Raw genomic sequence first — 15958 nt, 5'->3', positions numbered from 1 at the left:
TTCATGATATAGCACTGAGTAAAGAAAGGAAGCTACAAGATACTACAAAATGCACAAGGATACTAATATACATGAGTAGTAATTAGGAAGTCAACACAGTTAAAAAATATGAGAGCACACAACAAAATATTAAATGTAATTATCTTTCCTTGGGGTGATTTCAAAAGATCTTCGTGTGTGTGTGTGTGTGTGTGTGTGTGTGTGTGTGTGTGTGTGTGTGTGTGTGTGTGTGTGTGTGTATTTTTTTAAGGTCTCTATATTGCTTACCTTATGATGTTTTTTCCTCACATTTTTTGAAATATTGTCCCAACTTGGTATCCATCAAAACCAAAGCTACAACGAGTGAAAAATCACCACAGGAAATATTATTCTCTCATGGTCCAACTTCTTTTTCAAATCAAAATTTAGATTTTTATAATCTGCACCTCTGATTTACACCTGCAGCCGTTCACCTTCTCTCTTCTGCTGATGGGTAAACTAACTGGTGCATATCAAAAGGAGGGCATAATTTACATGTTTGAAAGTAAAGCTTATTCTTTTAACATGTTAATTTGCTTTATATAACTAGGAATTGTTATCATTTCCATCTGCCATTGTTATTTTTAAATTAAGTTAATTTTTTTCAATCAAAATGTACCATGTTTTTTTAAGAGAAAATTTAGACGATACAGAATCTACGACTCTAAGAAAACCACAATTGATATTTTGTTATATTTCCTTATAGTCTTATTTCCTAGGTCTTTAAAAAGTATTGAACTGTTTATACAAGTTTGAATTCTTTTAAATTTAAAATTCTAACACAAATATATTTCATACACATTTTCTATGTTATTTTTCTTACTCAAAATAATGTATTACATTTCTCAATTAGCCACACTGGGTATTTTTAAAGTATCAATACCTTTTAATATAGGGAGAACATTTTAAGAATTAAGTTCTCTTTTATCTTATATTCTGAGGTTTGTTGTCAGTACTTGAATTACAATCTACTAATCACCCCTCATGTTTTTATTTGACTAGTCCTCTTGTTTATAACCAAAATTTAAGAAAATGATGAATATATTAATGTTTGTACTACGGATATATTTCGTCTTTTATTTTACTCTGTTATACATTTTAATATAGCATGTTATTTGAAGGACTTTTTTTTTTCTTTTAGCCGTTAAAGGCTTATTTTATTTGAATGGTTGATCTATGTAGTCACCGAGGCCACTATGCACAAATAGGAAGGAAACTATTTCTCGGTGTCTTCCTCCTTGGACAGTCTTGATGATCTCCTCCTCCTTCGTGGCCTGGAGGCCTCCTCACGGCACTTGGGCTTCCTTAGTCTTAGTCCCGCGGGCCTCAGCCCGGTCAGCCAGGAGCTTGCTGCGAGCCTCGTCTGCCTTCAGCTTGTGCGTGTGCTCCATGAGAATCCACTTGTTTTGAACACGTTCCCCTTCACCGTCAGATACAGGCTGTGATACATGTGGCGGTCAACCTTAGATTCACGGTATCTTCTGAGCAGCCGGCGCAGAATCCTCCTCCTGCTCATCCAGGTTGCCTTCTCTGGCGTCCGTGCATTGGCCATACCCTTTCGCTTACCTGTGCCCATATGCCTGCCTTTCCGGCGGGCCAAGGTGTTTTTCTGGCATCGAGCCCAGGAATGGACAGTCACGGGCTTGTGGTTCATCAGCCCATCTTTGATCAGCTTCCGGATCTGCTGAGGGGAGTTGGCAATGGCAATTTCATTGTTCTCATTGGGGTCCAACCAGACTTTCTTTTTGCCACAGCGAAGGACACTGGAGGCAAGAATCTTCAGAAGCCTGAGGCTTCATGGCTGCGGCTGCTGCGGCGAAAGGCTGAAGGACTTTTAAAGTCCGAAAATTCTCTCAGATTATTCAGGCACACCTATTTGATTGCTTTTAATTATGTTTTATGAAAGGCACTATATGCTGTTTACATATATTATTTCATTTCATCTTCAAATTAGGCCTATAGAAGGAGATGTTCTTATACCAATTTTACACATGAATAAATAAACTCAGTTCATATATTGTCTAAGATCAGTCTTAAAGTGGGTTCAGGTTTGAGAGAGTTATTCAATTACACCTCATGTCTCAGTTGCAAGTCAATTGAGAAATACACCAAGGAACCAGTTGAATGAAGATCAAATGATCAGTTCTGCTACTGATGGAGCTGCCCGACCATGGCCAGAGTAAGTCTTCCTGCGATTTTCATCCACCCAGCCCATCTTACCCCTGCACTGGACAGAGCTCACAACCCAAGGCAGCCAAGCAGGAGTGAGTCTGAGAGGCAGGCCAGGCTGACAGGGAGAGGGGCCTGGGCCCGGCCTTCTCAGTTCCCTCTCTAATATCACTCTCCTTCCCTTGAGAAGAATGAAGGAAGGGCAGAGAGAAGCTACAAGATTTTCTGCCATCTGTTTCCCCACTAGGAATGAACTGGAAGTCCCTCTAATCCATGGATATGGACAGTATATTTCAATCCAGGTCTTTTATTCCAAAGCCAATGGACTTTGCCTACAACATCCAACAGTGACAATGAGACCCATTTATTCATTAAAATATGCCATCTATAATGACTTTTACTAGACAACACTTTAAAAAATATAATTAGAAGTACCTGTCCTTAAAAAGCAACAAAACTGCATTTTCTTTCTATTTTTATTAATGCAGTCTATCAGAGTCCAGCAGGAAACAGCACACTCAAGAGGGTAATTGAAAAGAATTTAATTTTTTAAAATGTCTGGCGGGGTTTAGGAAAACAAACAGAGATGATGCAGTACCTGTGGTCTAGCACCCCTAAACCTGAAGGGCCAAGAGGAGGGAGCGTTCACTGGAACCAGAGAAAGTAGCATCGTGCAGAGCAGGCCTCCTGACAGAAGCTGCAGCTTCAGAGGAAAGAGGCAGCCCGCCCTCTGTGAAGGTCAGAGAGAAAGCCCAGCTATTAAACAACATTTTCACTGGTCTTTCAACTATCACAGAAGATTATTTCAGGCTCTATATTCAAAAGGTTACTTTGAAAATTAAAAACTAAATGTTTTCACTGAGTTTGGTGATGTGTTTTTTCCCCCCCTCCACCAGGGCATACACTTGTCAGAAACTACTAATTTATCTGTGTTTTCTTTCTGATATTCACACAGTTGAGGGCTCGGTACAAATATAGCACCATAGCATGTAAATGCTTATAAGGACAAATTGCCCAATGAATGATGTATCTAGTATAACTATTAAATAGGCAGTATTGTTATATTTTCATGTGGCATTCATCAAAATACCCAGAAACTCTGTAGTACTCATTCTGTTCAATCAATATGTTTAAGGAGCTCTAAAATTACAAGACACTTTACCACACTGTTATCTTTCAGTGGCAGATTGGTCCTGCCTTCCTTTTTGCTTGATAGAATATAGCTCAATGCTCCCGGTCTCTTCCTCAGAGGGCCCTTCCCAGGTGCCACCTATAGGTCTCTTTTGTATATGCTCAGTACGCCTCGCACGATGCCCAGCACACAGTAGGCACACAACAGACATTTGAAACAGTGAGTCTCATGCTGACATTTGTACGGCCATGCCTTTCTCTGATGCTGTGACAGGCTTCTTTCCTTCTGTGTCAAAATTGGCCTCAGAACTTCTTGGCAGTCACTGCATCCAGTAGAAGTAGTGTGGAAATAAAACCAATTTCCCACTTCTGGGATAGCATTTAGTTACTGATTTTCACTAAAGGTTGAATGACCAAGAGGTTTAAGGAAAGCTAACAATGGAAGAAAAGACAGTAGCACTTGTATTTCAGGAAAAATGCTTTTTCCATTTAGCAGAATGACAAGATGAGAAATGCTTGGCATGTAAAATCTCATTTTACAGATGAAGAATCGAGACTAAGAAGTTAACTATGTAGGGCCACTAGCAAATGATCCAACCAGTATTTGTCCCAAATCTGTTTAGCCCTCAAAATTGCTGGTGATGAATACAAACAAGTAGTCAAGAGAAATGTTGAAAAGGAGACCTCTTAATTGAGTGTTATTACAAACACTGACATGGTCTGCCCTTCCTCAGAGATGCCTGGCTTTCTTCATTTGGCATAACTCCAAATGAATCCATCAGAGGCACTAATCTATCAGTTTGCTTCTCTGACCATCTGGCACTGCCTAAGGGACTTGATCTCCCTGCCAGTTTATAACCATGTGCTGGAGTCACTGTAGCTGGGAATTGTAGCCTGACCACATGACAGGCAGTTTAGGAGCTGTGAGAAGCCCAAGGGGTAGAGAATCTGTCTAGTGTATAAACACCTTGCAGACCTTTGAGGCATAAAGCCAGTTTGAAGGCTTAAACTGGGGAGATCCTACCATTACACAGTGGAGGAAGACCAACACACCCTTTCTTTCTTTTTTTTTTTTTGTCTTTGTCGTGACTGGTACTCAGCCAGTGAGCGCACCGGCCACTCCTATATAGGATCCAAACCCGCAGCGGGAGCGTCGCTGCGCTCCCAGCGCCGCACTCTCCCGAGTGCACCACGGGGTTGGCCCCACCCTTTCTATTTAATGCCAGAAGCTTCACTAATTCCTTTGCAGCCCCTACGAAAGACCCACCCAGCCAGCTGGTTTGGGGCTGGAGTTGATGCTGACAAATATTTGGAGAATGTATGTATGGCTGACATTCCTTGAGAAATTTTCTAGCTCTTCTGAACCCTCTTCCGTGACCAGATGCTCACTGTCCTAGCCCCCTTTCATAGGTGGCCTCATGACCCAGCAGTGGCCACTGAGACACAAAGGGAGGAGTGTCTGGAGACACTGGGAAGATGTTCTTCCCTGAGTAAAGAGAAGAGTGGCTTCCACATGTGGCTTTGTTCCACTTCTCCCCACTTTGTACAAAGGCAGGATGTCTGGGGCTGCAGTAGCCATCTGCGACCATCAGTCAACAAGCGAGAGGATGAAATGACAACATGAAATGACAAAAAACAGCCATCAATCAAACACGGATGGGGAAGTGGGGCCATGTGCCAGATCTTAGGCCCTGTGTTTGGCACTTATAGGAGTGAGGAAGACAGAGACTAAATTTGCTAGAATTATTTCCCAGGAGGATTTGAGCACAGTCCAGTACTGAAGCATCATGGATTCTGATAAACTAACACCAAGCACTGAAGCATGCCCCACTTTCTATATGTGAGATGTCTGACACATCTACCAAGAGTGGGACCTTTACCTTGTCTAACCAGGGTCTGGAAACACACTCAAGAAGTTTAGGTTTTCCCTAGAGGTGCTAGATTTATGCAAAGAGGCAGCTGTAAGAGCAATGTCACATCACATACCATATAGACCTCACATACAGTGGAGACTGCAAACATGCCTGAATACATGAGCATATACATTCCTGTGCAATTTAGGGGGTCAAACTCCACGGAGCAGTAGGGTTCTCCTCCTGGCTCTGTCAGCAGCAAGGGGTAAATAAAAAGGAACTTGCTTATTATAACTAAAAGCCAATGTCGACATAGGACTGGAGGACTCCAATATGTCATCCTGGCCATTGAGCAAATGTCTGCCTTAAAAATGCTGACTGGAAGAGGAATGTACCTGTGTTACCAAAGTAAAAAGATGCATCAGAGAAAAGGACATGGCTTTTTGCCCGGTGAATACCATCTGTACATACTGAAGTATAAGAAAGCTTTTTAAAATATGTTCAATTCTTTTAAATTTGTATATTTTATTTGTTTATTTTCCTAAGTATTTTTTAGAATAAAAAGCTTTCCTCTTTTTTCTAATTACAAAGATATACATACTTATGACTAAGCATTCAAGTACAAAAATATTATAAAGAAAAAACTTAACACAGCCTATTGTATTAGTTTCCTATTGCTGCTGTAACAGATTACCACAATCTTAGTGGCTTGAAATTATACACATTTATTATCTTACCATTCTGGAAGTCAGAAGTTCAAAATGGATCTCACTGGGCTAAAATCTAGGTGTCGGCAGGGCTGCGTTCCTTCTGAAGGCTCTAAGGGAGAATCTTTTCCTTGCCTTTCCCAGTTTCTAGAAACGACCTGCATTCCATGGTTCAGGGCCCCCTTCCTCCATCTTCAAAGCCAGCAGTGTAGCATCTTCAAATCTCTGACTTTGGGCTGGCCCGTGGCTCACTTGGGAGAGTGCGGTGCTGATAACACCAAGGCCACAGGTTCAGATCCCTATATAGGGATGACCGGTTGGCTCACTTGGGAGAGCGTGGTGCTGACAACACCAAGTCAAGGGTTAAGATTCCCTTACCAGTCATCTTTTTAAAAAATAGATCTCCGACTTTGATTCTGACTCCCCTGCCTCCCTCTTTCATTTATAAGGACGTTGTGATTACACTGGACCCACCTGGATAGTCTAGGCTACTTTCTCCATCTGAAGGTCTGCTGATTAGCAACCTTAATTCAATCTGCAACCTTAATTACCTCTTACCAGGTAACCTACGTATTTACAGGTTCCAGGGATTAGGGTGTGGACATTTTGGGGAGGCATTATTTTACCTATCACACCTCTCATTTCACTAACCAGAAATAACCACAGTTAACATTTTAGTAAACAATTCTTCCCACACCAATTTCTATGCATATATATATATAAATATACCTATATACATCTATATAGGTATATGGATGTGTAAAAATTGAATATTAATTAAATACATACCTTTCTTTTGCTACTTGCTTTTCACACATTATGTGTGTGCGTATATGTGTCTGTGTTTTTAGGTACATGGAAATTCCTACCCATTATTTTTCATAGCTACCACATTATTATTTTACCATAAGATAGCATATTTTGAGTATCTACCGTATGTCAAGCACAGCCTTAAGTTCTCACTTAATTTAACCCTTACGACAGTCATATGAACTAAGAGCTACTGTTACCACCAGCACCTCTTTGGAGCTAGGACACGGTGGCATTAATGGAGAGGCTAACTTGTTCAAGAGACATTCCATCCAGTAAGTAGTGGAACTCATCTAAATCCACCAGAGCTTACCATTCTGGAGGTCATGTGGTGCTTCTGCCCGATGTCCCATGGGTTACTTAAAAACAGTGCCTTACTATAGATCATTGAGGCTGTTTGTTATTTTTTACTATTTAAAATAGAACTGCAATGAACAAGCTGATACCTATGTCCTTAGTCACACCTGTGATTATCTCTTACGAACAATTCTTAGAAATATTACTGTATCCCAAGGCTCCTTATACAAATGTCCAAATTGTCCTCCAGATAGGATATAGTAACTCACATTCTTAGTGTCAACGCTTGAATTATTATTCTTTTTAATTTTAATAATACAACAAGGAAAGTGGGTGTATTGTTCTTTCTTTGAATGCTAACGAGGGTAAATGTCCTTTCATTATGTTTCTTCGGATTTTTTTTTTCTTTTATGAAGTGCTTGCTCATGTTGTTTTCCCAGGTTTCTATTTCAGAATTAATAAAGTTCCTTTCCTTTTGAAAAAAATAGGTTGAATTTTGTAAGAGGCATCCTATATAAAACAAAACAAAACAAAGAGAAAAAACCCATGAGACAAGATAGAAGCTGGACATTTCTCACAAAGCATGTTTAGGGAAAAGAAAGAATTTAGGGACAAGAAGGGAAATAGACATAAAAATCCAGAAACTCTATAACAAACACAGTAACACCAAATGTCCCCTTAGAGGTTCTCCTTTATTCATAGACAATGGACAGCCATGTAATCCAGATGGGGTGCTAAGTAGGAAGAATATTCTGGTGACAGTATAAAGGTTGGCTTGCAGTAGCCCAGTCTAGGTATTTCTAGAAGAGAGGAATTGATCACAGGGAATATGATAAGGGGGCTATAAAAGCCAAAGGGGAAGTGAGTAAAGAAGATCTCAGAGATCAAAGAGCTGCCACAACCCCTGTACTGTGCCCACGTGCCCATACTTAGTGCTGAGCAGCCGGAGACTGCTGGAGGGACTGGCTCCCACTCTTACCACCCCTGGAACCACCAAAATTGCTGGGATCTGCAGTCAACTGTAGCCCGAAACTACCACTCCAGGAGACAGAAACAGAATGGTTTCTTGGCCTTCTAATCTCCCATCAGTGTCTCCCACTGGTGGAATTACCCAGAAACCAGCTATGAGGGCAAATGGGAAATGTAGTTTTCAGGCTTCTTGCTCCTGCCATACAGAGAAGAGAGCACAGAAGGGGAGAAACAAATCTGAATACCGATAGACCAAGCCCAGCAAAAAAGGGGATCCAGGACAGTGTCCAAGGCCAGAATAAAGCTCTCCCTGGACGGAGGAGGCCTGGATCTAGAACTAGCTCTGCTATTGACGTACTGCGGCCCCTCCAAAGCAGTGTAGCACATTGGTTCAGGGCATAGCTCAGTGTCCTCATTTGCAAAGTGGGCAATAATACCTACTTCAAAGGATTATTACAAAGGTTAAATGGGGCACTGCAAAGTATTTAGAACAGTGCCCGAAACAATCATTCAACAGTTAATAGCTATTGTTATTGTTACAATCATTCTGATTTCAATTTTGCAATCTGTAAAGAAAGTTAAGAGGAGGGTTAAATCACCTTTGTTTCTCTCTAACCAGCCAGAGGAAAGGGAACTCACGGTTATACTCAAACTGAGTCAGAAGCTGGGCTGGATTTTGGAGACATAGAGAAAAGTAAATAATATCCTGTCCCTGACAAACAAAGGAAAATCACTATGATTCAAGGCAAAATGTGCTCAGTGATAAGATACAAAGTTCTAAAAGAACACAAGAGGCAGGTTTTGTAGCATAGTAGATTCATGCAGGATCCACTTAATATCCAGTATTATTTCTTGTGGCCTTGGGCGGTTAATTCACTTAATCATCCGCGCCTGTTTACTTGTCTGTAAAAGTGGAGATAATACAGTAAGCAGCCTCACAAAGTAACGAAGATTGAGTGAGTTGCTTTATCTAAAGGCGCTCCTGTAGTACCCCGCAGAGTCGCGTTCAAAAGTGATTGAACCAGAAAGGTTCGAGGCCTGAACTTAAGAAAGGGGAAGGGGGAAGAGACGACAAAGGAGGGAGTCATCCTTCCAGGACCGCTTAGTTATTGCGGATGAAGTTAGAGAACCAGGGAAGTACCCACCCCAACTGTGGGCCACGAGGGGGCGCCCGGGGACCTCGGCGTCCTCGTTGTCCGTGGCAACCGGCAGTCCTTGGCTCTGGCCTCGGAGGCGCCTCGCAGGAGCAGCCAGATGGCCCTGGGCTCCTGGACCCCAGAGCTGGGGTTCGTCGAGATGGTGCGGGAGGCCGCCGTCTCCACCGGCCCGTCCCTGGAGTTATGCACCTTCCCCTCTACCCTGGGCTCCGCGGTCGCGACCGCCGCGCTGGAGCAGCTCATCGTTGTGGGTGAGAAGCCCCCCCGGACGCCCGGAGGGACATCTCTCGGAGGTGGCGAGTAGGCGGCGCTCAGCGGAAGCCCTCAGCGGGGACCTCTTCCCGGAACCCAGAGCATCACTGGCCAGGGCAGAGCCTTCTTCGCTGCTTGGAGGCTGGGGAGATAGCGGCGGGGTGGGACCAAGCTGCGAGCTCTCCTGCAATAAGGCAGCTAGTGACTTGGCCTAGCTCACACTAGTAGCAGGTGACAAATCCCAGACTCTAAGGCTACGGCCCTTTGGCCGCGATCTGCATTCCCACCTGCATTTAGATTATGCTTTCGATTTCAGTTGTCTCTTCCTGTCCTTCCTTTGCACGTTAATTTCCTCCCGCATTTTGCCATGGCAAATTGGAGAGTTTAACATGCAAATAGGAAAGGGAATGATTAAGAGGCTCGTGCTGTACAAGGCAAAGAAAATTAGATTTAAAAGGATGTTTAGGAGGTTCAAACAAAAAAATGACCTTGCATGGAGCCTGGTTTAAATACCTTCTTAGCTAGAAAGCTGAACCTGTAGTTGTCACCTAAGATTATGGGAAGACATAGTCCAAGAAAGTGCATTTCTTGTTCAGCACAAAAACCAGTTAGGTCAAACAAAGCATCTCATTGCTTCACTATAATCATCTCATTGCTTTAAGATAAACACTTGGATTTCTGTTACAATGTTACTGTTAGTTTGGGATAGTTTCTTTTTTCCTTCTTAGATGAACTAATTTAATTTCACAGTTGTAATCAGATAGGCTAGGACAAGCATTATCATGAAGAATGTTAACCACCAAAGAGACCTTAACTATTCACCTGCACCTAAAGTTAACGCCAGTGATTGAGCTAGGGTCTTGACCTTTTTTCATTCTTAATCTCCAGATCAGCACATCCATTCAACCCTAGTACTTAGATGCAAATACTTTTTCTGCTATTAGTGTCTGGACCCTCAGAAAGATTTTGTAGGAAAAAACCATTAAGCCTTCTTGTTCTGAATGTGAGTTATAAAATATGTAGCTATCCAGCCCATTTACAAACGAAACGAGCTTGTGGTCATTTACTTCATTAAAAATAAAAGAAAGGAGGAAGCAAGCAATGCCGGTGTCTCTCTACAACGCTTGCTTGCAGACTCACTACCTGGTGTTCACTTGGTTTGAGATCTTAGTTTGGTAAGAGCGTCCAAGCCTGGAACTGAAGCCAGATATTGCTGTTTACTCCCTTGAGAGACGGGTATGGCCAGTGAGAGCATGGGCCCCAGAGTCACACCACTGGGGATGATCTGGGCTCTAGCCCTGATCAGGTCTGTGACTTTGCACATGTGATATGACCTTGGAAGTCTTAGATTTCTCACCTGTAAAACAGGAATCATCGTAAGGTCAGAGGAGTCATTTAGATAACACATGTAAAACATTAATCACATCAAACCCGTCTCACACATGAAGATGCAGGCCTGAGATCCATTTAGACACAGTCTTTGTAGTGCAGTGGTGACAAAGCCAAGGTCAGTAGAGCTTCCTCTTCTTTCTCTTCTCTTCCTTTTATCCTTTCTTTTTCCTATTCTGTATGTATCTGTCTGCATTACCTTTGCCATTGTTTCCCAAGCCTCTCTTCTCAGGTTATTTCTACTTACAGTGCGTGAGAGAAAAGGAGACATGAAAAAGTATTTCCATGAAAGAAAAGGGATAGAAACTCTGTGTACTTCATACCTACCAGTTTTACAAATATTTAATCTCATTGCATGCTTCAGATTTTTTACAGAAGTAAAATGACATGATGGATTTTTTTAACAGTTAGTTCAATGTGTGTTTTTTGACTAAATATTGTATTTAGTATATATGTATACATATGAAACCATTCTTAATCAAACCTGTATTATAGACATTTTAGACATCCCATTATAAATATTTATGATTTTTCAGTCCTGTCCTAAACAGATCCCTTCTTTCTAATGTAAGAGATGAAAAAGATTAAATCTTAAAAGGAGTTTGTCCTCAAGGAGCATAAAATATATACCTAAATTAGAATACTATTAAATAGAAAATAGTAAGTATAAAAGGATTCATGTAAAGTACTATAGAAATTCAGAGGTAGAAGATTTAACTTCCAGATGAATAAGTATTTGAGGTAGATCATAACAGAGTAAGTGGGATTTGGACAGATAAACAGCAGATTTTAATTTTCTAATTTTTTTTCAGAACAATCCCTCCAAAGTGACTATTTTAAATGCAATGAAGAAGCTAAGATCTTTCTTAAAGACATTGCTGTAGCTGTTAAGAAATTGGTATTGTATTATCTATAAGAACTATTTTTTTAATGTTACACTTATTTCTTCATCAAACTTTCATTTAGCACCAACTCTGTTCAAGGTGCTTAAATAGATGAATAAGGAAAACATTTACCCTGAATTTAAAAATATTTTTCTCTCAATTTAGTAAGTATTTGCACCAGTATTATTATCACCTGTGGATTGTTGCCCAGTTTTCCTTGCAGAAAACTGAATTATGAGCCTGTGCTGTGGATGAGGGCAAGGAAACTCAGGAAAAGCAATATGGGTGGAACAGAGCTCAGCTAAGGGGTGGGCCACATGGGCAAATGCTCAGGACAGCAATATGTGAGCATTGCTTAAAACAAACAAACAAGCAGACAATCTCTGGAATAAATTACATGCACGGTGCCAATTAACTCTGTAAGCAATTCCTTACATAATTGGTGAAGGATTATTTGACCTCTGTTCCACTGAAGTAGACCATGTTGTTAGTGAAAACAGAAACTCTTTCAGTCACACTAACCTGGCCCCTACCAAAGACATGTTGAAGAAATATTTAAAGAATTACTTTCTGAGGTGTCACAGACATGTCTATGTTTCATCCTGGATGATGTTTACAGTGCTTCCTCAGCAGAATGGTGGTCTCTTAATTTAAAAATATTGAATGAGAATCTACTACATATCAAATATCTAAAAATGTAGAATACAGCTGTAAAGTAAATGAGTTTGAGTCTACAGACTGCTGATAAAAATTAATCTCATTATGTTTATATTTTATATTTTGTATAATTATATATACTTACGTATATATGCTACGTAACTATATAATCCCATTTCATTGAATAGTTATGAGGGTACTTCAACACATTCGTGGAAAAAATGGAATTAAAAGAAAAATCTTTCCATGAACTCTTTGGAAGATCCCTCATATCCATATACAGAGTTCATGTGTGTTGTGCTGCACGGTGGTCTGGTGAAAACCTTCTCCCCTGCTTGGTTCTTTTAGTTATGTTTTTCTCCAGGGTTTGAAGGGGCCAAAATATTTATTGGGGCTAATTAAAGTATCTAGTATGTTACTACTTAGTATCTGAGCTGTGAAATCCCTTAAGAAACAGAGATAAATCTCTCCATTTTTTAAAGTAATGAATTTTCACTATTATAAAAATAGTGCATGTTTGCTCTGGGAAATTTAGAAAAAAATAAATAAGCAAAAAGAAGAAAGTAGATACCACCGTGATCCCACCACCCTAAAATAATCACAATGAACTCTTTGGTGAATATTCTTTCTACTTTTAGGGTATATATAATGCCTGCATTGAATTTTAAGTTTTTAAGAAAACTGCTCATGCTATATATTCAATTGTGTAGTCTGCTTGTTTTATTTCATAAAATATAATGGCAATTTCTCAGGTAGTAAAATAGCTAGAGCCATTATGACCATTTGTTTAAAAGATGATTTATCTTTTTTTCCCCACAACTGATTTCTGAATGGTTTTTCCTTTTTTAATGTAGCCCCACCTAAGAAAATAATAAAAACAGCTTCACATGACTATTTGTTTGTATTTGTAGGTATGTATAAGAGAACCATTTTTCTCTTTATACCTAAGCGTATTTTTGTAGGCAATTTCCATTTTTTAATAAGTAGCTTTCTTTCTCAATGTTATCCTATTTGTTGGCATCTTTCCTTTTAAATTCATTGAAACTGCATACAAAAAACAGGTACACATAGGCAAGAGATGATTTTTGAGAGGCAGAAAATAAGCAGTAATTAAAAGATTAATTAACAATGACACCTTAAAAACTGGTCATAGAGTAGATACTTTCCCCACTTTCTGTTCCAAATAAAAATAAAAGCAGAAAATGTTTAACAAAAAGTAAATTTTGACCCCTGAAAACATTTATAGAGCATTGTGTAGGAAATCAATCTGAGCATTTTAGGGTCTTAACTTTTTAAAAATGTAATCTATATTTTCAGGAAGAAATGAGAAAAGCCACAATTGATCTTCTGGAAATTGAAAGCATTGAATTCAGCAGACTATACCATCTATTGGAAACTCTTCCCAGTAGCATTTACAGGGAATTGGAAGGTACTTTTGAGGTTATAAACTGTAGAAATTTAGTTTATCTTATAAGAGAATAGAACCAAGTACTATTAACAAGATGAGTTTAATAGTTATTGCTTGTGTAAATACAGCTAGAGTACATGACACAACCACAATAAGATCCTTAATTTTCCCTTACATTTTAAGTGAAAATGCTATATATAAAACTTAAATTTATATAATTTAGTTTCTAAATAAACTAAAGATATATGGATCATACCATTCCAAATTGGTAGTTATCCAGTTAAATTAGGCAGGTTGGCTGGCCTAAACCACCATTCTACTTTCTGTCTCTATAAGTCTGGCTACTCTAGGTACCTCATATAATTGGTACTATATTTGTCCTTTTGTGACTAGCTTTTCACTTAGAGTCATGTCTTCAAGTTTCATTCATATTGTACCATGTGTCAAAAGTTTCTTCCTTTTTAAGGAGGAATAATATTCCATTGTCTGTATATACAGTGCCATATTTTGTTTATCCATTCATCCATTGGTGGACATTTGGGTTGCTTCCACCTTTTGGCCATTGTGAATAATGCTGTTATGAACATGAGTATCTAAATATCTATTTGAGGTCCTGCTTTTAATTCTTTTGGATACATATGCAGCAGTAGAATTGCTGGATGGTATGGTAATTCTACATTCATTTTTTTTTGAAGATGCACCATACCATTTTCCACAGTGGCAGCACCATTTAAAATTGTCACCAGCAGTGCACAGAGGTTCCAATTTCTCCATGTCCTTGCCAATACTCATTATTTTCTGGGCTGTTTTGTTTTCTGATAGCCACACGAATGGGTGTGAAGTAGTCTCTCGCTGTGGTTTTGATTTGCATTTCCCCAATGATTAGTGATGTTGAACATCTTTTCATTTGCTTACTGGCCATTGGTAGATCTTCTTTGGAGAAACTACTCAGGTCCTTTGCCCAATTTTTAATCAGGTTGGTTTTTGTTGCTGTTGTTGTTGTGTGTAGGAGTTCTTTATGTATTCTGGATGTTAACCCCTTATTAGATATATGATTTGCAAATATTTTCTCTCATTTGATGGGTTGCCTTCACTCTAATAGTGACCTTTGATGCACATGAGTTTTTAATTTTGATGTAATCTAATTTATCTGTTTTTGTTGTTGTTGTTGCCTGTGATTTTGGTATCATATCCAAGAAATCATTGCCACATCCAATGCCATAAATCTTTCCCTTATGTTTTGTTCTAAGACTTTTGTAATGTTAGCTCTTACATTTAGGTCATTTTGAGTTAAATTTTGTATTTTGTGTAAGGTGTGGATCCAATTCATTTCCCCAGCTGCCAGCAGTTTTGGCTGAGGTTCACAGCTGAGTTCTTGCCAGGAATTGATTGCCCTCAGCAGAAAAGAGAGGCTTCACCACAGGTTACATTCTCTCCCCAGGTGCCACCCATGCTCAGTAATTGGTCACTGTGAGGGTACAAAGGCCTGGCTCCCTTGCATCAATATAGAACAACTCTGAAGTATCATCACAGCTCCAAAGTTCATCACAGTTTAACCCCTCCCCACTCCACCCACACACACCCCCAGATCTGCTTCCTTTATTTCCTCAAAGGAGATATTCCCAAGAGCACTACACAATACATTTTCTACACACAAATTTTAGAATCAGTTTCCCAGGGACCCCAACCTAAAAGAGTAGTCTTGGTACATAAAAAACTTTTTGTGTGTGTGTAAGTGTTCCAGGTACTCATTTATTGCCTTCAGCTCTAAATCTACACTTTGTTGTCCGATCTGTGATAAGGGAACTGGACCCTGTAAATTTTTCCCTTTACCAGCTGGCACAGTGTTAAGCTTTGTCACAGAGGGCTCTGGAGGGATAGCAGAGGAGGAAGTGGTTCTGTTCCTGGTTCCAGTGTGCTCAGCTTGGCAGACTCTTGCAGTGCACCTGGCTTCTCCATGCCAGGATCCTGCAGCATCCAGGGATCTGCAGTGCCCAGCAGCTTCCCCCAGTACCTCCTGGGTAGCTTCAAGGTGGAGTGTTTCCAATGAGGCACCTCTTCGTGAAGAGCTTCCCTGGTACCCCCTTGGGTAGTTTTGCTGTGAGTTCTGAAGTATAGCACCTCCCTGTGGACAGGTTCCCCCAACACTCCAGAGAGCCGATTTCCAGCAAATTCCACCAGTCCAGCATTTCATGAACTTCTTTGCCATTCAGTGAGGTCTTCTTTGCCTCTCCAATGAGATCTAGCTCTCAGGTCT

General features: G+C 40.1%; 1 protein-coding gene and 1 pseudogene across 1 annotated transcript in view; one reads left to right on the top strand and one right to left on the bottom strand.

Annotated features, from left to right (window-relative positions):
* Window positions 1–1234: 1234 nt before the first annotated feature.
* Window positions 1235–4035, bottom strand: LOC134373571 (large ribosomal subunit protein eL19-like; annotated as a pseudogene).
* A 5173-nt stretch (window positions 4036–9208) lies between these two features.
* CCDC175 (coiled-coil domain containing 175) overlaps window positions 9209–15958 on the top strand; it is a 56581-nt gene continuing 49831 nt past the window's right edge. Inside the window, exons 1-3 of the mRNA XM_063090138.1 lie at window positions 9209–9362; window positions 11565–11650; window positions 13611–13722. Of these exons, the coding sequence (XP_062946208.1) occupies window positions 9209–9362; window positions 11565–11650; window positions 13611–13722 (352 nt within the window). The remainder of the gene's footprint in view (window positions 9363–11564; window positions 11651–13610; window positions 13723–15958) is intronic.

The sequence above is a fragment of the Cynocephalus volans genome, chromosome 3 (assembly GCF_027409185.1).
Source record: "Cynocephalus volans isolate mCynVol1 chromosome 3, mCynVol1.pri, whole genome shotgun sequence".
In the NCBI taxonomy this organism is placed as follows: domain Eukaryota; kingdom Metazoa; phylum Chordata; class Mammalia; order Dermoptera; family Cynocephalidae; genus Cynocephalus; species Cynocephalus volans.
This window is presented reverse-complemented; position numbering and strand designations above follow the sequence as displayed.